This window comes from Sciurus carolinensis, chromosome 6 (genome assembly GCF_902686445.1).
Source record: "Sciurus carolinensis chromosome 6, mSciCar1.2, whole genome shotgun sequence".
NCBI lineage: Eukaryota > Metazoa > Chordata > Mammalia > Rodentia > Sciuridae > Sciurus > Sciurus carolinensis.
The window spans coordinates 116,077,962-116,103,544 of record NC_062218.1 but is presented as its reverse complement, the minus strand read 5'-3'; the positions used below and the strand labels follow the sequence as shown (position 1 = coordinate 116,103,544).

General features: G+C 40.2%; 1 protein-coding gene across 1 annotated transcript in view; it reads left to right on the top strand.

Moving 5' to 3' along the window:
- Positions 1-25,583, top strand: part of Prdm6 (PR/SET domain 6) — a 98,937-nt gene that overhangs the window by 56,940 nt on the left and 16,414 nt on the right. The window contains exons 4-6 of the mRNA XM_047556995.1: positions 9,321-9,448; positions 12,910-13,034; positions 24,022-24,364. Coding sequence (XP_047412951.1) covers positions 9,321-9,448; positions 12,910-13,034; positions 24,022-24,364 — 596 coding nt within the window. The remainder of the gene's footprint in view (positions 1-9,320; positions 9,449-12,909; positions 13,035-24,021; positions 24,365-25,583) is intronic.

The following is a 25,583-nucleotide window of genomic DNA, read 5'->3' as shown; positions in this document are numbered from 1 at the left end:
TTCTTCTGCCAAGTGAAAAGTTAAAGGTTCAGTGGCTTGTTCAGATCACAGACAAAATCCTGATAATGGAAGCCTGATTCCCCAAAGTCCTCCTCTGATCAACAGACAGAAGATGTCTGAAGAGGACTGTAGATTGACGGGTGGCAGGCTTGGTATTGACGGCCGCCGCCGTCCTCTGAGATAAGTGGGATTCACCAAATGCTCCACAGTTCTCAGGAGCTCCCGAGTCCCTGTGTCATAATCCTCAGAGTCACCGCCTCTCCTCTGCTAACCCGACACTTAGCAGCAGCTGACCTCCAGTGTGACAAAAATACCCATTTCCATCTCTTCACATGGCCAGCTCTCTGATGAAGGCCTCGCCAACACCACCACGGGTGTTTTACAGTTTATTGACACTTTTCAACTGTTTTTCTGATTACCATATTTCAGTCTTGACTTATATGTTAGTATTATCTGCACACTCAACATAAACCTGTAATGATTTTCTAATATTTCTGGAACTTGATGAATGTGAATTGACAAAGTACAGTATATAGCTTTATATCAGCATTACTGAAAATACAGCAACGGTGTATATAATCATTACTCATTTATTTTATGGGGCATTTATTACTTGACCTTTGAAGTCTGGTTTTAGAATCTTGGGATTCCAGACATTCCAGAATATTCCAAAACAAAGTGACAGGAGAGGGTTTTCTTGTTAGAAGCAATGAAATAAGGTAATTCTTATTAACATATTAATAAGGAGGGAAAATTGGTCAAAATGAAAAAAAGCCCTACAATATTATATATTTGAGAAAAGTTTAAAAATTGGACACGGCTAATATGGACACTCTAGCTGGTATTTGCTTTAATGAAGAAAGTTTTATTATAAATTATGCATCTTTATCCAATGACTTGTGCCTTGTCTGTTTTTTGATGTCTCTGGTCACTATGGCACATTGCCAGTGGAAGGAGAGTGACTTTACACAGAACTGGGGATTTATGTCTTTATTCATTGCACTGTTGGTTGTGTAAATTTTACTAACAGATTAAGTAATTCTCACTAAATTGACATTTGCTCTGAAAATAGGAATTTGTTTGATAAATGACACTATTAATCATTATGAACATTTTTATGACCCTCATTTGGAAAAATTTCGATGCTTTTAAAGAAAATGCTCTACTGTTTCTCCCTGATAGGACAAATAGGATGAGATAAGAAAGCAGTGACACAGTGGCCATTACCAACTGTATGGCTGTGGGCAAGTCATTTCTCCTTTTTCTGTCCAAGGTTTACTGTCTATAAAATGGAATCATACTCCCAACCTACCCCTTAGGTCACAGATAAGGATCAAATTACCCTGTGAAAGTACTTTAGAAACTCAAATGCCACAGGAATGGATGACCTGGTGCTATTCTTCCTTCCCATCAAGGTGGAGGCAGATGCTGTTACTCATTTTGAAAGTACAGTGTGAGTTTCCCTTATTGGAAATGCTTGGGTTAAGAAATGCTTCTGCATTTTTCAGATTTGGGAATGTGTGCATAGACTTTACTGGGTGAACGTTCCTAATCTAAACATCTGAAATCCAGGATGCTTTGAAATCTGAAATGTTTTCAGCAGTGTCAGGATGCTCAAAAAGTTTCAGATTGTGGGTTTAGAATTTTGGGATTAGGGATGCTCAACCCATATTACTTTGTGATCTTTCTTCTCAAGACTCAATTTAGCTCCATTTGAAAGTTTGAGAACAAGGAGACCACACAGGTGTGGTCTTGCTGTCTTCCTTTTTACAGAGAAGCTCTGGCAAGTCCCTGTTCATCTGAGGATCCAGGCTGAAACCCACACACACGTTCTGCTCCTCATCCAGGTACATGTGATTGCACAGTTTCACTATCTTAAACATGTTGAGTGTCTATGTAGAAATAACATACTATATGCTTGGACTTTGTCTGGTCAAAGTGCCAGAGACTTCAGTGGTCAAGCAATCCCGTATAGGTGATGCTCTGGGACGGGAATATTGGTCTCTCGAAGCCACAACTAATTAAAGCACTCATGATAAATATCTGTTAGCTTCCAGTATGCTCCAAGAATATTCTTTTTTTGTTAATATTTTTGTTGCAGATAGACAAAATAACTTTATTTATGTGATGCTGAGGATTGAACCCAGTACCTCACATGTGCTAGGAGGTACTCTACCACTGAGCCACAACCCCAGTCCATGTGCCAAGAATATTCTTAAAGGTATAGTAGGTGCCTGTGTCTTTGGATGAAAAGGGACACTGTGTTAAACTTAAAATGGATTAAATTTAGGAATGGAAAATGTAGAATTGAAGATATCCATCTTTACTGTTTTCTGGACAGTATTTACATTAATACAGCATTTTTGTTTTTAAAACAGACTTTAGGAGATAAAAATATGACCAACTTTTTTTCTTCCCCTCTTTTTCAACAAAAGTTGATTTCCTGCTGTATATAAAGTTCTGTGTAAGGTGTGTATGGTTAAAATTTTAAAATGATTACAATGTGTTTCTACCCTCAATGAGCTTATGGTCCGGTAACCTCAGCAATAATGTATTTGCATATGCCACACCTGTATTGTGGTCAAGGTCCACAAGCAGGTTAGGAAATTTTGCCTGGGCTGACATTTCTCATCTCGCAATAGTGCTGGCTGAAGGGTAGCTAACGTTCTTTCAGTAATTCTTGGGTGCCCAACTGGGCTTTAACGCCCCAACATTACTTACTTATCCGATTTCACGTCAGTGTTTTAAGGTAGGGAGCATCTTTAGCAACGGTTTATAAAAAGAATGTCTCAGCTTCCTGGAAAATTTAAAGAACTGTTTAAAGTCACATCACCAACTCATGGTGGAGCCACAGTTGTCACTCATAGGCCCTGGAACTGACACTCAGGTGCACACTCCTAGCTTCTGTATTGTGTCCTGTGCTATCACCCCTAACTAGGGTGGCTTCTATTGTGTGTTTTCACCAATAATACTTAAGTTCTCTAATGAACGTATTGCTGAATGTGAAATCTTCTATTTTCCAATAAAAGTATTCTAATTATTAACGTTTCAGAGTCCAAAGTTTGATATATAGAGGAATCTCATAGTAAAACAGTTTTATCCACCTTGGCAAGCTCTATACTTTTCATTTGAGTTTCTCAAATTGCTAGTACCCTGGACTGTTGAACCCATAATTTTCAGAATTTTACAGAAAGCTGAGGTTGTATAAAGGCACTGTGTGGAGAACAGGAAGAGGAGATTTTAGAAACCATTTTTTTAAAATCTGTTCTTCCCTGAATCCTCCCTGTGCTGTAAAAAGATTTAAAACAAAAACAGTTCTGAATTCACAGGTGTAAGCTGGAAACTCCCAGTGACCACTTCTGGGCACTTTCTGGTAAATTTATTACATATTTAATCATCACCTTTCTATTTCATAAAATTGAAAGAGGCTGGCTTAAAGGAGAATGTAATTTTTTCCTGACCCTAGTTGTTAGTACTTAGAATCAGGTTTCATTGCATTTAGTGGTAATTTCTTCTCAAGCTTTGAATAAAATCCGAGATCTTTACAAAGCCGTTGATTCTTGTGAGAGTTGGATTCAGTTCACTTCAGCACGTACTGCCTTCCTGCCACGTGCTAGGTCTTGCCTTAGATGCTTTGGCGTAAAATACACTCCTTCACCTCTGCTGGGTGGCAAGAAGTGAAGGAGACTGACTCTTCAGCACAAAACCAATGCCTGTGTCTCTAGCCTTAGCACAGGAACATGCCAGGGTTGGGAACAAGGAGAGGGAGACTGAAATATTTCCCCACTCCCTGAAAATCAGCTAATCCTTTTATATGTAACCCCTTTGGATCTGTCTTCTTGCCTTGCCATGACAAAATTCAGGGACCCAGGTGCTGGGAGGAGCAAATCGTAGTGTCTGAGTTACAATTCAGTTTGTTTTTGTTTAAGGACATTGTATCTTGTCAGGGCATTGAGAGAATTAAAGGATGTGAGAGAGGCCTCAGTGAACTCCAGTTAGGCAGGGAGATGTGGACACAGGGGAGGAGACCTGGTTCTGTTGCCGACTAGTAATTTTCACTTGCTTAAGTCACTGAGAGACCTCATCTCCTTATGTATGAACGGATCAGGTTGGAACAGCCTCTGGGTTCCTTCCAGATCTGATTTTCCTGAGCTCTAAATTTAGCCGTGGTACTCAGTGTTCTAGCAGAAGAATTGGTGACTGAAATCTTCAAGGAGGCCTTATCTCCTGGAGGAAATGCTCTGTTTTCTGCACAGGCTCCCCTGGCTCACTACAGTACCTAGAGATGTCACAGGAACTATCTCAGAAAGCAACAGTAGTATTAATTGAACTAGTGTGGTGCTTCTGCTACCTCCTGATTCTTTAACCAGGGAAGCTTTCTTGTTTTTATAGTGGAATTACATTTAAATCTTTCAATTAAAAGGGATTCTTTGCTTTAAAAGATTGTTGGAAGCCTGTGCTGGTAAAAATGGGGAGGCAGGGGGATTGTGCTCTCTCTTTTCCCTGGAAAACTAAAGGACTGAAGCCTTGTTCCTTGGGTCAGGCAAAGGCTCCTGGGCGATACAGGAGTAATGAATGTTTGTAATGCTTCCAGGCTGTTGCTTCAGTTTTCTGTGAGACTGCTCCCAGCTACAACAGACTGGTTTTCAGTGGTAGCAGTCATTCCTTTATAGCTGTGGTCATCAATGTAAATGTTTAATGAGGTCAAGCAGGTAAGTTAATACACATAGGAAGTAGCATATAAGAACAGGGAAGGGTAGGGACTATGGAGAACTGGAAAATCATACACCCAACCTAACGGGGGGTGTATCTTCAGTGCATGATGATAAGATTGGGGGCCCACCTTTTGATTTTTTAAGAGAAGTTGGAAATCTAATTAGGAAAAATTTTAAAACACTTAAAATACTATACTACATACTAGAATTTAGCCTGGGAGCCACTCATTTATAAATCTTGCTCCAGAGAAACTTTGTTCAGATCACCAAGGTACACAGATTCTTATCATTTGGAAGGTAGTTTCTTGCTATTAATTTTACAATGAGATCAAATCAGTTTTTGGCTTACAGTGTTTCTTTGATTATTATTGTTAATGTGAGGGGTCAGGATTCATAAACTACAAAACTGTGGGCAAGCCACTCACAAACTATTGTTATAATACATGATACCAGTACATATCTTATTCTTGTTCTTTCATTTAAAGTAGAGTTTTGTTCTAGGAAAATATGATCATGGGAGTGTATTTCCTGATATCCAGGCCTGTAATACAGTGCTGTCTAACGATGGTTTCCAGTCAGTGCCACATGTGGTTTGTAATGAGTGAGCATTTGTGTGATCATTATTTAAACCATGTGTGTGGTGTCTCAATAGCTATTATTGGATTGAAAACTGTTAAAGTCCCCTTAGAGGTAAAAATTACCTCTCCCCTTTACTTATCTTTCTACTCCCATTGATACAAGATAAAAGAGAAAGTACAGACCAGAAGCAGTGGTTTAAAATAGCAGCAACAGCAATCACAAAAGAAATCAGAGGCTGATAATGTAGTGATACATATTACAAATATTTTCCCAGGAGGATAACAGAGCATTTTTAATCTTGGGTAACATAGTGTCTTCATTTTAACAATGCATACAAAACTGAAGCACAAAGAAATAAAGGAATAGATTTTCTTTTTGCTTATTATTTTTCTCTTTGACTAAAAAACATCGGAAACGTACAAAGTAGGGGTTCGGGGTATAGCTCAGTGATAGAGTGCCTGCTCAGCTTGTGCAAGATCCTGGGTTCTATTTTCAGCACCATATTTATTAAATTATATGCTACTATAAAATATACTAGAGTGTTATTTTGTATATTTCAAAATTTTAATAAATGATTTCATAATGATTTGCAACTCAGTTTTCTCAGTCAACATTATGTTTTTAATATTATCATCTGGATTTTTTTGTTTGTTTATTTTTGGTTTTGTGGTGGTAGGGATTGAACCCAGGGCTTTGTGCATGCTAGATAAGGACTTTGCTATCAAGCTAAATCCCCAGCCCTCAATTGGATCCTTTTTTTAAAATATTTTTTTTAGTTGTAGGTGAACACCTTTTTTTTTTTATTTATTTATTTTTATGTGATGCTGAGGATCAAACCCAGTGACTCACACTTGCTTGGCAAGTGCTCTACCACTGAGCCATAACCCCAGCCCTTAATTGGATCTTAATACAAGCAGGTCTAGTGCATTAATTTCAAGTGTTTCATACAAATGCTTTTGAATGAATAAGATAACTTATTTATTCTTCTGATGATGAATATTTCTATTATTCCTAACTGTTTGCGTTTACAGTGATGCTTCAGTGAATGTCCTTGAACTTGTCTTCTTAAGCACATGTATCAGAACTTCACTGGGGTAATTTTCTACAAGTGAAATTCCTGAATCACAGGATATAAGCATTATCAAATTTAGGTGTTGTCAAAATGTTTTCCAATGTGTTTGTACCAGGTTATACTCCTTTTCAGCAACGCTGGTCCAGGCTTTCTAAAAATATGCCAAATGCACATTCTATGGTTCTGAGGATTTTCCATTCCAGACTTTACCCCCACCCCCAGTGTCCTGTACGTTTCTTCACATATATTTCTCTTACCTCTGAAGGTTCATTTTTTTTAACTTCCTTCTGAAAAATGGAGTACATATTTAAATGTCATTCATGTTCATTCAGAATAAATGGCACAACTTTCAGCAAAAGTTTGCTGCATTCAACTGTTTTTTTTTTTTCAGAATGAATCTTTTCCTTAGTCTTAATGTAATGCTCTTGCCTTTGTTCTCACTATTTGAATGAATAAAACTTCAGGCTTTTTAAACATTTTACATAGGTCCTGAGAGGGCTGTTGAAATACTTTGTGCATGATTTTTGATATTTTCCTGCTTATTTTAAATCTTTTGAAAGATAATAAAAACAAAATAACTCTTGGTCTTGGCATTAGTTCATCTCCTTAAATTCCTTCTGTTTTTTGGCACTATCCAAAAGCGGTATCAAGATCAAATGACTTTCTTCAACTCTAGGTATGCAGTTACAAGATTTAAGTAGGTGCCTGGGAATTTTGTTACAATTTCATGAGAAATATTATAATATCAATATTAACTGAAGCCAGGGAAGCCCAACTTCCTGTCAGATTCTGCATCACATGACATTTACTGACAAATAGGCATCTACTTTTTCTTCAAGACAAGTAGCAGTATACATCAAGTGACCAAAGACTGTGGGTTTCCTTGGGGTCACAGTATACTTAGTTAAGTAGATTATTGCTGAAACAGAAGTGTAGGAAGAAATACGTTTGTACTTATTTTCAAATTGGGTGAGTTCATGGTTTTCAAGTGAGCTAACAAGATAGACCCCTCAACCTATGAATGCTAGTGTTATTTGCTGTTGAGGACATGGGATAGAAGCACTGAAGAGGATGGTGTGGCACTTCTCAAAATGCTTAGTATTACCATCCACCGGTAGTCCTTATGGAAGGTTTGTTTGTGGAGGAGAGTTGGGGTGGGGGACAGTCATCAACATTTTTTATTCCATTATTGTTCAACAGTGGCACTAAGGGAACATTGTTCAATGTTGCATTAGCTGTCAACAGCAGGCTGAGTTGAAATTTTGAATATTAACTGACTTCCTAAAAAAAAAAACCAAAAACACAAAACAACTACAGTGTAATCTAATCTAAGCGTGATGACTGTCTTTAGGTTGCTCACACAGCAGATGTACCCACCACATAAATGTTTCTGTTCTCTGTCATTATCCACAAAGTTGGAATTTAAAGAAGTCATTAGCTTTACATGTAATATAATCCAGGAATCTCTTCATTCTTCTCAGGCTAAATTGATTATCAGCTATGATCCCTCTGGTGTGTTTATAAAGCCATAACTTCTCAAATGATCATCTTTATTAGATTAAGTTTATTTTTTATTTGTGGGGGTTAGTGGAAAGGTTGGGGGTGAAGAAGAATGAGTTCAATAAAAGCAGAAAAAAATTCAACTGTTTTAAAATGACTCGTGGTAGTAGAAACTGTTATCACTAAACTCTGTGGCCCTCCAGAATAGAAGTACTATGCTAAATTAATATGAATGACCATACTAAGTTTAGGGCCTAAATATAACCAGAAAGTCTCTCTGTGAGACTGACTCTCCATGTGTATTTGGAAAAGGAAAGTGGGAAGACAAAGTAGCAAGAATAAGAGACATGATTTCCCAGTATGCTCTGGGGACACCTCAGTGGCTACTAGACGGTCCTATTGCTGATTTTATTTGAAAACTCTCAGTTTATACCATCGTCCTTTAGAGCACTGTACCTCTAAGAAACTCTAACTGCACCTTGCTTTCCAGATGCCCCTAGGACTAGGGATTCCTTCTAGAATTGCTGTTGATAGGTAACTGTGTCATCTCTCACTGCCCCAGACACCATGTCCCCCGGGGTGCCCTGTATTGGAAGTATTTTCTAGAAGGGGAGCTGTGGCCTCTCTTGTCAGCTCTGACTCTGTGTGCTTGGCTAGCTAGTTGTTTTGCAAAAGACTTTTTGTCCTTTCTTTTTACCTGGTTTGAAGCGGATTTTGTTTTCTTATATCTTATCTTGAAAGAAAATCTGCTTGACTTGGCCTAAGGCAATGATTATGAGAGCAACCTCATTAAGAAATTTAAAATCCATAGGAAACAGCTATTTTTTTCATTGCCTTTTTGAGGGTCTCCCTTTTTTGATGACTCCTCTCCTAATAGTGTCAGGTCCTGAGAGCTGAAGTCCCACATCTACTATGAGGTGAGAATCCCTTTATTTCATCCAAACCAGAATCTGTTTAAGCAGTTCTTCACAGCTCTGTAACTTTCCAACTGCCTTCTGCTGGGTGTCACCCAGCTTGCTGGACAGACAGCGACTGTCTCCCAAATGCCTTTGAATAGTTACACGTTCGAGACTGGGGCCCTTTATGTGGATGTTCCAACCATGTCAGCGTGGCCTCTTCTTTCAGCTTGCTTTGTTTATCCAGCAGCTCATTACTTAAGACTAGCCTGTCAAAGTAGGTTAAATATTTCTTTGGGAAATATCACCACATCCTCGAGATACCCCAAATCTGTTTAATAAAGGAAAGATTGGCTTGATAAGAGAAACGTGATCGACTTGCATCACCAAAAAATATTTTCCTGTTATTCCGGTTGAGTTTCTCCAAGCATCAATAAGCACTAGCAAACCTGAGGGCAATAAATTTCTGCAGCTGACACATAAAGACACCAAGGGAAGCAGGGAAAATGATTGCTGATGATTCGTTCTAACTACTTGACCTTCTGACCTCTTCTCCAGATATATGATCAAGATGGGACACTACAGCACTTTATTGATGGTGGGGAACCTAGTAAGTCGAGCTGGATGAGGTATATCCGATGTGCAAGGCACTGCGGAGAACAGAATCTAACAGTAGTTCAGTACAGGTAAAGTATATCTTGATTTACCACTTACAAAGCTGAAGCCCTATGGCTTGCATATATATAAATTCAGGCTTGCTGCTAGTGGTTGGAAAAATCCTGTCGAACTCTGCACAGATTGGCAGAGATTTTTTTTTTTTTTTTTTTTTGCTAGTTTTTCTGAAGCCTCCTTATAAAGGGATTAGTGAATGGCCTCTTGCACTCTGTGCACATGCCAAAGTTACTTCCACATCATCACTTGAACTTCCACAAAAGCCTGATTGAGTCCAGAAAAGCCACTTACTTGGGATGGCTCCCCAGCAGATGGGTACCCACAGATCAGTAGTTCAGAGGCTCAGTCCCCAGATCCCTTGCTTTCAGCTCCTCGGGTTAGCTCCCTGGAAGGATAGTTTCGTTTGCATAAAGGCATGGAAATCTAGGAACTCTCAACCTTCCCAGGACTGCCCTGCTGAAACCTGTTGTGCTCAGCAACAATGACTGAGCCAGGGTTATCTCTCCTGCTCCCTCAAAGGGTTCCAGAACATTTGGGTTTGGTCCTTTGATGACTCTGGATATGTTTCGGAAAATGAGTTAGTTTCAAAGTGTAGGCCACAGCCCAAAGGTTGGCAAAGGCAAAGTGGAGTCAGCTCCCTTTCCCACAGGGAATCACATAGGGAGGCCCCTGGGGGAGCTGAGAAGCAAGGTGGATTCTCAGGAAGTTAAGCCACCTCAGTGCACCTGCTGTGCAAGCATTTCCACTTATTGCCTGAGAAGGCTGGAGTGGAGATGAGAGGGAAAAAAAAAAAAAAAAATTAAAAAAAAAAAAAACCCACCACTAAGCCTTCTTTTCTCAAAATCCCTCGAAAACATGTGCCATATAAATATATGAGCTCAGTTATAAACAGCCGTGTTCTCTTTAGAATCAGAAGCAACTGTTTAGCTTTATTAGGCATCATAGACACATCAAAGCCAAGGGCCCTGTGCTTGGCAACTTGGAGTTCTGCCTGTGGCTATTTATTTTTCTGCCTTTTTTTAATGAAGTGTTTTTTTTTTTTTTTTTTTTTTTTTTTTTTAACTTTCTTCGCCTTATAGCTTAAAGGCTGCACAAATCTGGCCTGCTCTCTAAAGGTCTCCAGTTCAAAAGGAGAAAATTTGGGCACCATCTGACTCATTGCCTTGGTTTCCTATGCAGTTTTATTTCATTAAATAATGGTTTAAATGAAATAGTGCAAGACGGTATTTGGTTACACTGCTGTCTACAGTCCTTACCCACCTTTACTGTCATGAAGTTTTGCCAAAACTCTGAGCTAGAAAATTAGTCAAGATTGTTCTTTTCCAGCCATCAAAAGATAGTTTGGCTGGTTCTTGTAATGGGTACCCAGGGAGCTCTTGAGGCAAATTCTGAATCTGGGACAAGAAACGCCTAAGAGGAAGGGGGGCATGAGTAAGTCATTACCTATCTGTCAATATTAAGTGGATTTTACAACTCCCTTTTCATGACGGCGCTTTAGCTACGAGCTTTCTCAGACGATCTGTTTTCGATTACTTCAGATCTTTATAAAATGAGCTACAAAAACACAATTTTAAAAACTGGCATCCATCACCAGTGACCACGTCCAAAAGTAAGAAAATAGAAAAGTTGGACCCTGAAGAGCCAGCCTAATTTTTATTGTACATGAATGTCCTCTTCACAAAAAGTCAGCTGGTTTAAATTCATTCTGTTATGATTTGTAATATCTAAATGGAATTTTCTTCAAAGCGCCCTTGATTGATTGACCCTTAGCTGAACGTTTTGTTTTTATTTTGAGGCTGACAATAATGTTTGTTGGCATGTGTTCTGCTTCAACTGCGTTGGGACGCCATGAAGCTATCTTTATGAGTCATCCAACCACAATACTAAATACATGTCAGCAAAGGAAATATTATCTGAAAAGGGAAAAATCCCTTTGATGTGCTTCAACATGCAGAGATTTCTGCGAGTTTTGGAAGCTCTGCCCGCTTGTAAGGAACGGTGTACACTTACACATTTTTTTCCCTCCTTCGGCCTACTCTGTGCCTCAGAAGACCACCCATTGCTCAAAAACAGTTCTGCTCTTTCAGCGGCAAAGTGTGTCATTTGGTTTTAGCACATTCATTTGCCGGGCGCTGTGTTTATATTAAGAGAAGCCAAACCGAGAGATGAAATGTTGCAAGGGTGAAGTACAAAGTAGACTCAATTTTTCTCAAGTTAGGAGATGCCAGTGATTTATAGCTCGCTCCAATTTTGATTTTTTCTTTTATGTAGCAGTGGAAAGAATTAATAAAATGCACAGCTCCTAGAGATGCGGAGGGAGGAAGGGTGGCGGGGCCGGACAACTGGCTGGAGTTTTTGTCAGATATTCATAGAATGTTGGGAAAAAAACATTCTGCTTAGCTAGCAGTGCCCTCGTGAGACAGAATGGCAGCAAGTAAGGAAAATAACAAGATAAATGAAATTTTTGCAGCTGCAAGTAAAATATTGAGAATCTGCACTTTTTTATTGATCTTTATGATCCTATTGCCAAGAGCCACTTTGTGGTGACAAAATATGTTGACAAGTGCATATCTCACTGCCATGAAAAATGTGGAGAAGGATTCGCCTTATGTCTGCAGTGTTGTACAAGGAACAAATTGCCCTGCTACAGCCAATTCTTCACAGAAAGGCGAAATTTAAGGCCCACCAACCCCAAACACTTTTATCTGGAACTTGAGGCTCATATTTGTAGCCATTCTTCATTGAGAAAACCAGTCACCATCTCCTCATTTTTTTTTTTTTTTTTTAATCTGTAGATCTTTCTTTACGGTACCAAAGCTGATATAAAAAATGTTTATTTCTTGGTACCTTCACTGCATCATTCCAGAGTGTAATCTTTCAGCCAGCGTAAAGTGCTCCTCTTGTATTTATTGAATTTCCATCCATTTCACATAAGAGGGTTTTTCTCTTCTCCTGTATCAAACTTCAGAATAAAAAGGCAGTGGAGAGGATTTTTATTTCTCTTAGTCCTTATATCACAAAGCTGTTCATTTTTATTACAAATTTGGGAACTCCCAATGCCATGTTGCCAGAATACACTTACTGCTTTTCCTTCAAATAGGAGATCAATAGTATTAATTTATATATGAGGTGGAGGCACCACTGTCTTTGCAGTTTGCCAACAGAGGGAATTTTCTCATTAGTGTGAGATGGAATTTGTTTTAAATGAACTTTGCCTTTCTGCTGTCTCCTGGGCCAAATATCTGTCTCTTCAAGATCCTCTATGGAGGCACACAGTGGAAATAAACTCTATGCTGTTTATCATACTGAGTTACAGGCTCTGATTGATTGCTGGGGACGATAAGGTGGGTGTAGATTTATTACAAACAAACTGTTTAGGTGGAGCTGGGCAGAAAGTTTTCAGGGCAATAAAAATGTGGTGGGGGCACATGAGTCCTGCGTATTACTAAGCTGGGTTTTCTTTTGTTTTGAATAGGTCGAATATATTCTACCGAGCCTGTATAGATATCCCCAGGGGCACCGAGCTTCTGGTGTGGTACAATGACAGCTATACGTCTTTCTTTGGGATCCCCTTACAATGCATTGCCCAGGATGAAAACTGTAAGAATTTATTTTAGCTCTGAATTCACGTCTTAAAAATACCTACTTCAAAGCTAACTTTTTAAGAGTGTTTTTTGAAATTTCTGAAATGTGGTTCACTGTGATACCTGATGCAAACCTGCACAAGTTCCTTCTATGGTTTTCTTTATCCTGTATGATGTTTGCTTTTTCGTAGGGCATCTTAACCTGTGCTGGCTGGTGTTTCTTTGTCTGTGCACAATTTCAAAGCCTTTGCCAGAGTTTTAAATAATTGCTGACAACAAAGTGAAGTCAGCTGGTATTCACTAAGTGCCTACTATTATGTGTCTGGTTCTGTGCTTGCCACCTGGGGTTATAAGAGCAGCGTAAGATGCAGCTTCTGCTCTGAAAGGATGCACAGTCTTGTTTGACCCATGCTCTGTGCACAAATGAAATATTGAGAAAACAATGCCCTTTAATGAGGGGTAACACCCCTGAAGTCATTGACTGGGTGTGCTTCCTCCTAAGTATTCATTACAATGATAGTAAAAATCATAGATAGGTGATGGTGGAATTTGTGTCTTTCTAATTCTTTGTCCAAAACCAGGTCTAGAATGTAATTTTCTTCTATCTTTGTTACCATGCCAACCATTATCTTTAAAGGAATAATCTAACATTTAGGCAACCATGAACTAGAAGAAATTTTCACTAGAACTTTGTATTTTTGTTTTACAATTCTTTGGAAAACATTTTAATACTGATGTGCTTCAGTGAGAAACACTGGTTTCAGTGATGTTGTGTTTTCTTGTCCCTAAATTGACTGATCTGTGAACTGATAATTTGAGATTATGCTACAAAAAGAAACAGAGACAACAGGTCTATTTGTTAATGAATAGGAAACTTCATTTTAAAGAAAGTGTTATTCTTCTTTTTCCTTCTCCATTGACTTTCTTAGTCACACATGCACACACACAAACTCTAATAAAACATGCTCATATTACTGCTGGTCAAAATGCTGATAATCAGATATTTCTTTCTCATGTTGTCTTTAATTTCTTTGTCAAAAAGTTAAGTCCTCAAAAAGCCTATTACTATCAACTTTCCTTTTTTATTTTACCCTAACCCCAAACCAATCTCAAATCAAAAAAATGAATCTTTGGACATATAGCACATTCCTCTCACCAAGTTTCCATTGGAAAGTTTCTTTTCTGCAGTGATACTCCTATTTGAGGGAGTGTCTGTTTTCATAGGAGAAAATCTCAGTGTTGGACATGAGTGTGCGGTTGGTGCTAGAGGCAGATATGGACATGGAGGCCACTGTGCTCTGCCTTGCCCAGAATGGTTCCACACCTCCCTCCACTGAAACTAGATCTAGGGCCATGCACGGAACAGCTCCAGTATCAGCCCCTGATCTGCTGACATGGGCTTGTCTGTATGTGGAAGCTTACCATAACCTCACCTCCTAAAGTATGGAGTTTGATTCAAAAGGATTCCAGACATCCTGTGAGGGCCCTTGTTCCCCCCTTTAACACACCTGCTTATAGACTCTGAAGTCATTGGACACTATGTGTATTGCAGAATATTTGGGAGGAGTAAACACATCAAAGCCGAGTCCTAAAGAGTACAGCTCACAGTCTTAACATTCATTCATTCATTCATTATTCAGGTATTAACTGAACACCTTCCATGAGCCAGTGTCTTTGTTAGCTGCTATAAATGTAGGAGGGAACAGACAAGAATTCCTGCCTTCACGGAGCTCACATTCTAGCAGAGGGAGGGAATCCACAAATATGTAAATAAATAGTTGGCCAGATGGTCATGTGTTGCAGAGCTAATACAACAGAAAAGGGTAAGTGGGGTCAGGAGTTGGGGGTTGCAGTTACCGGGAGTGACTGGGGAAGGCCGCAACAGGGAGGTTGCCTTTGGGCAAAGACTTAAGGAGATAAGCACAAGGAGAAGAGCACTGCAGGCAACTGGAAGGCCCAAGATGGGGGAGCATCACAGATGTTGGCATGGGCATGGCAGAGTGAGTGAGCAGGAGACGATAACTCAGGTACAGGGGCACAGGTCTGGTCAGGCCCTGGAGGCCACTGACAATACCCTTGCTTTCACTCTGTGTGAGCCAGCCCGGAGCTAGTGTGGAGTTTCCAGCAGGAAAGTGAGATGATCTGACTGAAGTTTTAACAGGATTATTCTGTCTACTGAGTGGGAGTAGGCAGGGAGGGGTGAAAGGGAGCAAGGAATTCAGTTAGAGTCTCTTGCAGGAACCCAGGGGAGAGATGATGGTGGTTTGGACCAGCATGGAAGTGGTGGAGGTGGTGAGAAGAAGTTGGATGCTGAACATATTTTGAAAGTAAAGCCAATAGCTTTTTCTGACATGTTAGATGCCGTGACAAAGAGGAGTCAAGATGATCCTGAGGTTTTGGTCTGAGGAATTAAAAGGGTGGATGACCGTTTACTGAATTCTGAGACTGAAAGGGAAACCATGGAATGACTGCTTAGGGATTGCCTTTCTTGCCTTTGACGTGAGTCTCTGGAGCAGGAGCCCCTTATCCACTTTACCATGCTGTTCCAGGGTGGGCAGGATGGAGGGGTCAGTTGGAGAATTTGGGGGTATGTTTGCAGTTCTCTACCATCGGGCAACACGTGTGGCCAAGAGTGTACCTGTGGTCTCCAGTTTGGGGCTGTAGTGCCATTGAAAGTGTACTTTCTGGAAACAGCATATGGTTTGCTGTCTAGTCCATCTTTCTCTTGTGGTCCCATCTTTGTGAAACACTCTTGAAGTTGCTGATTACAGTACTGAATAAAGTCTACCAGGGCCTGTGTTTTATCAATGAGCACTTGAAATCTTTGAAAGAAAATTCATAGAGCCATAGCAGTTTGAAGTACTGAGGATTCAGTAGGAAAACTGAGCAGTTAGCTCTCTTGGGTTCAGTTCAGAATCCTAAGTAAGGGTTAAGGGAAGTTTAAAGGGGATTAAGTCATGGATAAAAGGCTCAGCAGTGACAATGCCTCTCCCCTGAGGGTATTATAGGAATTTTATTTCAGTTCCTGTCTCAAAGTCATATATCTGTCATGTGATTGGCCACCCAAGAAACCTGCAGAAGGCTTCATCAGATAGTGTGGGAGAGATATATGGCTTTAACTCTAAGATGGATTCTCATTCCATATGATTCACCGAGAGACCTGGGAATGCTTTATAATCAGGGTTCCTTATTCTGTGCAGAGAAAAAGATTCTGTGTGATTTAAAAGCACAAATGTGTGAAAGGGCATGGACAGAGAATTTAACAGATAGCCTTTCACAGCCTTGAGAAATTTAAATCATATCAACTGGATTAGCAATTCTAGGACCATTTTTATCGCACAAGCTAACCCCCAAATAAATTAGTTACCTTAAAAAGAAGCTTCTTGAGATCAAAGACTGATTGGTTAAAATGCCCCCAGAGAGCCTCCTTATGTTGCCGTGCATACAGTAAACAATTAATAAATGCTCATTGGATATAAATGAAAGAATTTCTATTGCCATTATTGGAAGAGATTAAGTACTTCAGCCAGATTTTTCCTTGTTAATGAAATGGACACCCGGACCAAGACATTCAAGGTAAATATGATTTTACTTAGCAAATAATACTTATTAAGCACTTTCATCTATAAAAATATCATTTTCTTCCCATGGTTCTTTCAACATTGAAAGCACACATTTCCCGTTGTGCGTGTGCAGTGGGCTCAGGTCGGCGTAAGTGCCCCCCTCCGTCAGCGGCCCTCAGCAGTGGGGCGCGCTGGGCATACTCGCTGCCCTACAAGCCAGTGAAAGCCGCCTGCACTCAGAGAGAAGTCAGGGTTTCACACAGGCATTTGGGTTCTGGAAGCAATTCCTGTGTTATTTTCTTTTTAAAGAATCACAGTTATACATGTAATAGAGCTCCAAAGAGAGAGCCCCTCCATCCACTGTGGGCCTTTCAAAAGAGCCTGAAGGAACGCTGGTGCCGACAGATCGCATCCGCAAGAAGGAACGAGGTTCCCCAAAGCTTCCAGTGGGGGATTAGCTCCTGCAGAGTGTAAAGACCATAGTGCATTCATATTCGTTTCAGAGGAAATTAAAAAAAAATTCTGGGAATAAATGTTAAACAAGTCTTCCTGCTGCTTTTTCTGTCTCGGCATATGAAGCTGAGGTTGCAGAATGTGAAACTCGATGGCAACAGGGGAGTTGTGCTGGGTTAGACCCTGCCTCGGGGAGGCCTGCCTGTTTCTTTTGATTTGAAAGAAGAGAAAATAAAAAGGGGCACTTCTGCACCGTGCCTCTCATCCCTACCATCCCACCAAGAATGGGAAACCGGGCCCAGAGTGAAAGAAGGCCCTTCTCAAACTTTACTCACTGTGACCTTTAGTGTAACATCCAATAGGAACGTTCGTGTGCAAAGCCCTAAGGGAAGCATGTGATGGTGTGCAAAACTAAGGCCTGTTCTGGGCTGAGAAAGACAGAAGGTGCATAAATACACAACTTCAACTTAAGACACCATGCAGGTTAGTGAGGTGGCCACAGCACTGAGCCTGAGCTGGGGGTGTTAGGCTGAGTATAATGGGAGGAGCCAGAGTTCCAGGCCTGTGTACAGAGAAGGCTGAGATTGAATTCCTTATATAAGTCAAGAATGGGAAGGTACTATCCTGTCCCCCAATAGGGACTACAAAAATGCTGCCCTTAAGCCAAAGGGCCAAGCAACTGTCCATCTTGGGTGACTGTGAAGAGTCAAACTCCAAAAACTAGCTGTAACAAGCTGTAGGATGGCATGGAGCTTGACTTTACACTATATGCCAGATACGGAACACCTGGGCCAAGAAACTAATATAAAAGTTGGTCTAGAGCTGGAGAAACCTTTAAGTATCTAGGAAAAGTAATGGAGAAATGACCCAGGAATGCCTCCATATCAGGACTCCAAGAGAAGGCAGCAAAGCACTGAAAGTGTGTTCACTGAGAAGAGTGACAAACGACTTAGGGAAAGCCATTGTCGTGTGAGAGATCTGAATGTGGAGTACTGTAGGACGCAGTGGCACTGCATCTCTCCCAGCCTCGTTGCAGTTCATGGGTGTGTGGAAAGAAGACATCTCTCATTTGAACTTGTCTCTAGGAATTAACTCCAGTATACGAAAACCACCTCCCTCGTACATCCTGCCCTTGCCAATCCATGTTGGTCAGTGTGAGGTATAAGGGACTGCTTCTGTTTCCTCAAAGCAGGCGGCTCTGAAGAACATTCCCAGCTCCAGAGCTGTTAAAAACCTCCCTCAGCCCAATTCTGCTCACCATCACTCCCCAACAGGTATTGATCCTGAGAACACTCTCCCCAGTGAATTTCCTGCACACAGCTTCAGATCTCCATTCCAGAGTCTGTTTCACAGGGAACCTGACTTGAGACAGGTACTCCCAGATTTACATTTTCAATCCAGACCTCCATACTGAGAGCCAGTCTCCCATCCAACCATCCTTAACATCTCCACTTTTCATGTCTCAAGTCTCAAACTATACATAGTACAAGGAAAACCATGGTATTCACTCCCACTCACTGCCTCTCCCCCAGATCTAATCTCCCATTCATCCAGTTGCTTTTTCTAGAAACCTAGACATCTCACTCTCACTTGCCCTTCTGTCACCAAGTCCCATTGATTGTGTATTCTTAATTCTTTTCTCCTCTTTACCTCTACTGCACCATGCTGATCAGCATTACTGTCTTCTCTGGCCTGGACCACTGCAGCAGCCTCCCTTTCCCTCTCTAGTATCAACAGCAGCCAGAGTGAAGTTTCATTGATTAGATTATTTTGTTTCAGTTTATCAACTTGTTTTGCTAACAGTTGTTCAGTCCCATAGATCAAAGTTCAGGAAGTACCACATACATGCAAGTCTCCTTGGAAGAGACAATCAGTAGCCTTGACAAGTTCTTAGCTTTTTTTTTTTTTTTTTTCAGAGATAATTTTTGTCCATCAGACATCTAAGCATATTCTCCTTTTCTTTCTCTGGTTCTCATCCCTGCCCCACAACTTTACATACAAACAGTAGCATGCTATATACATTGTTCTGAAGTTCGCTTTTTAATTTATTGGTATAGACTGATGACTCATGGAAGCATAAATCTGATGTTTTCACATCCTTAGCTCAAAACCAGTTTTTGACTTGCTATGACTCTTATGCTAAATACTTGATACTTTAACATGGTATCATTTGGGCCACATGTAGTCTTCAGAAACATTTTGCATGGCTCACGTAGTGTTTTACAAGATCCTTCGCGTGCATGCTTATTCAGTTGGCTATAGACGTCATTCCCCCTGTTGTATGAACTGCCTCCGACCACCCATGGCTTGTTTCCATTCCCTGTTCAACTTACACAGACACCGGCAATTGGGCTGGCTTTGTCTCCAGCCCCAGCTGCTGCCCATCTCCCCTTCCCTCTCTGGCCACATTGTTCTTCTTTCAGTGCCTTCAGGGCCCTGTGTTCCTTCCCCCTCAGCATGGCTCTGTGGCAAAGCAGCCAGTGTTCTTTCTCTTGCAGTGCTTTCCCCTCCTCCCCATCTCCCTGACGCCTGGGCAGATTCCCTCATACCCTAAATTTAACCTTCTCTGATATATGATTCCCTGGCACCCCTTTCTTTCTTACAGCACTTTTCACACTTGTGGTAACTGCATTTTGTCAATTCTGAAATTCATGTGTTTCATATTTTCATCCTTCTGAAACTGGCAGGTATCTTGCCAATGAATGGTGACTTACAGTTATAATGGTGCAATTAATGGAATTTTAGATTTGATGAAATTGAGTGAATGTTTATCTGTTTAATATCTGTCTTCCAATTAGAGTTTCAGTGCCAGGAGGGCAGGGACGCAGAACTTTCTTGCTCCCCTTCTAACCTCAGTACCTAGGACCATGTGAGGCATGTAATAGATACTCAGTATTTGTGGACTGAATGAATGGACAAGTGGGGTGTAAAGTAAGTTTATTTTATGGATCCTGAATTTGTCTCTCCCAATGTCTTTACTGTCCAGATTTAATGAGTTCATGCTTTACCTTGGCTACATCCTTGAGGGCTTTGTATTCTCTCCCTTCGTCTTTGTCTTTATAGGTTGAAGAAATTTACTAGCTCAGGATCATTTTGTGCACAGGCCACTTCATCTTTTCATTTTTGTTACCACGTCTGGCCTGTGTCTGTATCATCCTTCTTGAGTCTGGGAGTTTTCTGGTTCATTTCTGTCCCCTTTGTGATAATTTCCTAAATCTTATTAATACTTTGGATTTGCCATAGCCAGAGAGGCCGATATATAGGAAGAATAGTCTGTCTTTTGAAAAGTTCTTATTTTTTTTTAAAAAAAGCAAAACAAGACACTTTTGAGACTAACAGGATCTTGTGGAAGTGTGCAGGAACTCTGCAGGACAGCTTAGGGATATGGTTGCTTTTGTAAAAATTATTCATTCCTATCATTACTTGCTTCTTAAAAATTATATATTGTTTCATTTGATAGGATTGAATTTATTCATAAGTATAGTAAAGTGCCATGCTCAAAGAGGAATACAGGGTGCAAGTATTGCTACCTTTAACTGGAAAACATTTTACACTTGTTATGGAGTGTTCTGGAAAAGAAAATAATAAAATGGAGAATAATTTGACTCCAGTCATCCCCATTTCTTATTGTCTAAATGCTATTATACTGTATTTTCATTAACTCAGATTCCATAAACCCTCAATTATTACACAAACTTTTAGATATATAAATCCTTCTTTATTGCCATTTGACATTGACCATTAAATTTACAAAAATCATTGGCCCACAACTTCTTTTGTTTCTGTATAAATATTATGTGATCTTAGCAATTTAAAAAATTAACAGACTAGGTTACTTTCTAGGAGCATAAGTGGGAAGCCAGAATCTATCATCTATACTTTTTACTCTTTGAATTACTTCCCCCAAAGGCATTATATTCCTCTTTCCAACAGTGAAGCTTCTAGCCAGTTTAGCCAGCTCTCTGGCATGTTGATGACATCTTTATTCTGCCGTCTTCCCCTGTGCATTCCTTCCTGCTAGTCAGATATTTCCTGGCCTGCAAGAGCTTAGTGTCGCCTGAAGACTTGTGGGTTTCCCTGTGCTTTGCCCCTTCCCGATTACTTATGAAAGGGCTAAACAAGATGGGTTCCTCCCTGATCTCTGACAATGCTGCTGTTTTTATATTTTATTAAAAACAGGCCCAAACATGGCAAAACATTATCTTTCAGCACTTACTTTAAAAGTAACAATCTGTGTGCAATAAAAGATTTTTGAAAGTCTGAGAAATGTCCACAAATTCCATGTTGATAATACATTTTTGCCTCAGAACGTCAAATTATACATAAATATTTCTATTTAAAATACAGACAGTATGCAAAAATACATATATAGGAATCTTTAGCTGTACATATAACTTGTATGTCCATATAGCATATGACTTGATATATTTGATACACACACAAACTTTTCTATGTAAATGTCCTGTGTAGTTTTGAACACGGCTAATGAGCAGAGATGATATAGATGTGTTGTCAGAAACAAAATTCCCTGAAAGTCAGAAAGCTGAAAACTTCCAGCCTCCATGTGTCCCTCTGAATGTGTGACTCTGAGCAAGTTAACAGATCCTCTTGAGATTCAGTTTTGTCATTTGTAATGAGAAAGGACAGGATTAGATCAGTGATTCTCTGATTTCACTAAGAATCACTCAGGTAACTTTTTAAAATGTAGATGCCTACGCCCTATTTGAGAGACTGATTTAATTTTTAAAGATACTCCTCTGTGAGTCCAATGGGCAGGTGCCAGGGTCAGGAACTACGGGTTCGGGACTGGGATTGTAGCTCAGTGGTAGAGCACTTCCCCAGCATGCATGAGGCCCTGGGTTTGATTCTCAGCACCACATATAAATAAATAAAATAAAGGTCCATTGACAACTAAAAAAATATTTAAAAAAAGAAAGAAAGAAAGAAAGAAATACAGGTTTGACCTACTCCAGGTTTTTCCAGGTATGTGAGTCTCTTGCTTTATTTTTCCTTCCTAAGCGAGATGGGCTGAGCTAAGAGCCCTGTAGACAGGGCTACTCTTTCTGTTGGATTTGTTGAGCGCATGTGATTCTGCAGAACATCCTGAGATAAGAGTCCTGAAGCAGCACACCAACTGTCCCCAAGTGTGTCATCTGCCTGCCACATCAAGCACAGAGCCTCTGGCAGTCACAGTCCTTTACTGTTCTCTTTGCCCTATTTGAGGATGTTGAGTCTTCATGATTTAGGAAGCACAGCCATTGTCTGGGTTGGGCAGAATGAAAGCCCCCATTGATGTTTTCTTCCACATGATCCTGAGCCAGTGGTCAATGGATGCAGTTTTACGTGGTTTTATACTTGACATTACCATTCTTTTTGCCAATCATCCTTTTAAAATTTTTTGGTTTCTAATTTCATTCTTTTGACCACCCTCCAACTTTTAATCTCTTTGACCCCTGAAATGACAAATAAATTCATTATTTTGACATGGTAGTTGCTTTAAAAAATAATAATCTATTGTGTAGGTTCTAATCGTCTTTGGACCCGTAGATTAATCAGTGAATACTTGATAAATATTAGAACTTTTAGAAAAGAACAATACTTTTAAAGTGTATGAGATTTCCCTCATCAAAATGTTTCTTATTTCTAGTTCTTCCTCCATTTCCACTGCCACCACCCTAGCCATTCCCTTCCTTCTAGCCTCTTCTTCTACCATATGGAAGGTGGATACCGTAGCTGTCAGGCTTTCTGATGTGTGCTCTCATTATCACTCTTAACCCTCAGAAGAAGAGGTGGAACGATGAGGAGCCAGGGCTCATGGAGCTCCTGTCAACCATAGGTGGAGCCTTCAAATGCCATCTGTGCATTATCTCATTCAGTCTTTAGAGAGGCCATTTTACATTCTACCGAGGACTAAATCATGGATTTTGATGTTCCATACTTGCTCAAAGTCACATGCTGGTAAATAGCAGAGTTAAAATCTAGGTCATCTTAACCACTAAGCTGTGCTGCTATTATTTTTAGGATTATTACTACCACGGTTCTCATTTTACAGAAGGGGAAACTGGGGCACAGGGTCCTTGAATAACTTGCCTGAGATCACCAGGCTAATAAAAGGCAGAGTTGGGATTTGCCCCTAGGTCTCTGCTGCAGGCACCTCTGTTGCCTCCCACTCCCCCTTTACCCTGTGTACTCATCTGTCAATCATGCCTCTCTCAGGCCCTCCTTGAACAGTTTTTCTTTTCCTGTTATTTATCTACCTAGAGTCGGCGATGTCTATTTCTTCTGCCTAAAGTTTATATTTCTTTATTTAATTATTTATTGGGACTTGTAAGTTCCTTTGAGTTCTGTCCCCACCCCCATTCCTCATCCCTCCAACTCTTATTCCCACAGTGCCCAGATATCTGTGTCTGCCAGGTCGGCCTGTCTCCATTCCTAGCCCATCAGCATTCCAGGCTTCCCCTGTCTTCAAGTGTCCTTCATCTCCTCAACCAACTTTTCCTGAATACCTGTTCTGGGGAGATATTCTCTACCTACTGAAGCCAAATCCACCCTCTGTGTACAGCTCAAGGCACCCTCTCTAGAAAGCCCCCATGCTCTATTCTTCTCCTTTGCTGTACCTCCCAATGAACTGCCAGCAAACAGGGTGCAGGTGGAACCCCATAATGGAGTCTTACATGTTTCAAGTCTTAAGTGAACTCTGAAGGTAAAGCCCATGTAAGAACCATCCCAAACATATGGTAGTTGCTTAATAAACAGGCAATAGACCAGCTATTAATTTGTGATTATAGTGTTTTAATTCTCTCTTATTATGTTGATTTTGAGTCTAGGGGGAAAAAAACCACAAAATTTTAAATTAAATTTTAAAATGCTAATTTTAACATTTAAATTTTACAATGTTAATTTATATAACTTTTTCAAGTATGTGTTATTGTGTTTATTTTAAGGGCTAGTAAAACTGATCTTCTAAAACTATTGCTGTTCTCCCAGTAAATGTCCCTTCAACTGTAATGGAAGCCATGTGCCGACAAGACGCCCTGCAGCCCTTCAACAAGAGCAGCAAACTCTCCCCTGCCACCCAGCAGCGCTCCGTCGTTTTCCCACAGACTCCATGCAGCAGAAACTTCTCCCTCCTGGATAAGTCCGGGCCCATTGAATCAGGATTTAACCAAATCAACGTGAAAAACCAGCGAGTCCTGGCCAGCCCGACTTCCACAAGCCAGCTCCACTCGGAGTTCAGTGACTGGCATCTCTGGAAATGCGGGCAGTGCTTTAAGACTTTCACCCAGCGGATCCTCCTCCAGATGCACGTGTGCACACAGAACCCAGACAGGTAACCCCGACTCCCACTGCTCATGCTGTCTTTGCTTAGTGAGATCCGCTGCTTGCCTTGCTGCCAGCTTCCAGTCACCGCCTCCAGCCACATCTTGGGGAAAACCCTGTGCTAAGAGTTGTCTGCATTCAGAAAGGTTGCAGAGTAATGTTAGGCCACTGCTTGCCTCTCTGCTTTATAAGGGCTGCACAGACAGGTTGGTGACTACAGAGAGGAATCTGCACTTGCTATCCAAACAGTTCTGTCCAAGTTTAAAAGGGAGCAAAATAGAAGGAACATTTATGAATATCATAGGTGGAAAAATGAGGTCAGGATGATTAGAATCCTCTCTGTCTTCCAAAGATAATATAGCTGGCTGCTCTGCGGCTGTCACAGTCATTTCAGAGTTCACCTCCAGTGTGCCGTGGGTATGAACTTAATTAAGTACTAAGAGGTAATGAATTGGAATTTTTTGCTTAGTACTATTTTTCTTCGGAGCATGCAAACTCATAAATCCTGCAAAGCTGTCAAAAGGAAATACCTGCTCTGCTAGTGATGTGGAGGAAAACAGATGCCACTTATTCAATAAACTAATATCCACACAGAAGAAAAATGTTGACTAGATACCTCAGAGTCAAAGTTGGTTTGAAAGTTTGTCAATAAAGAATTTTATGGCCATGAACTGAGGATGAAATTTAGCTGAACAAGTGAATTAAAATTTCAGGTACTCTGACGAGTGGCACAGTAGATATAATGGAACTATTATTTATGAATCAAAACTGGTTTATTCGACAGTCTTGATAGCTGGGAGTGCAAAAGACAAAAATCAAATTAATTCAATAAGAAAGGATTGCTTGTGTTTTATCTCTCCTTCATGTCATGAAAACTTGATTAAAACCAAAATATCTAAGTATAGCTTTGAAAATGCACTTTGAATATAAAAGCAGAAAATGATTTTTGGAACTAGGAGTTTGGAAACAGGATTCCTGAATTATTTTCTTAATTTTGACACGGATTAGCCTTAATTAAGTAATCCACTTAACTCTCTTTGTCCAATAACATATGCTTAGCTCTTCACTCCCAGCTTTTTAGGATACCACAGTGTTCTTGGAAAATCCAAGTATGAGCAAAGATGAAGGTGCAGTGGAGGGGTTGGATATATTAAAAATAATAATTTTAGGGTACATATGCACATTTACAGGTATATACATTTTTTGTGTGCCATTCTAGAAACTACTTA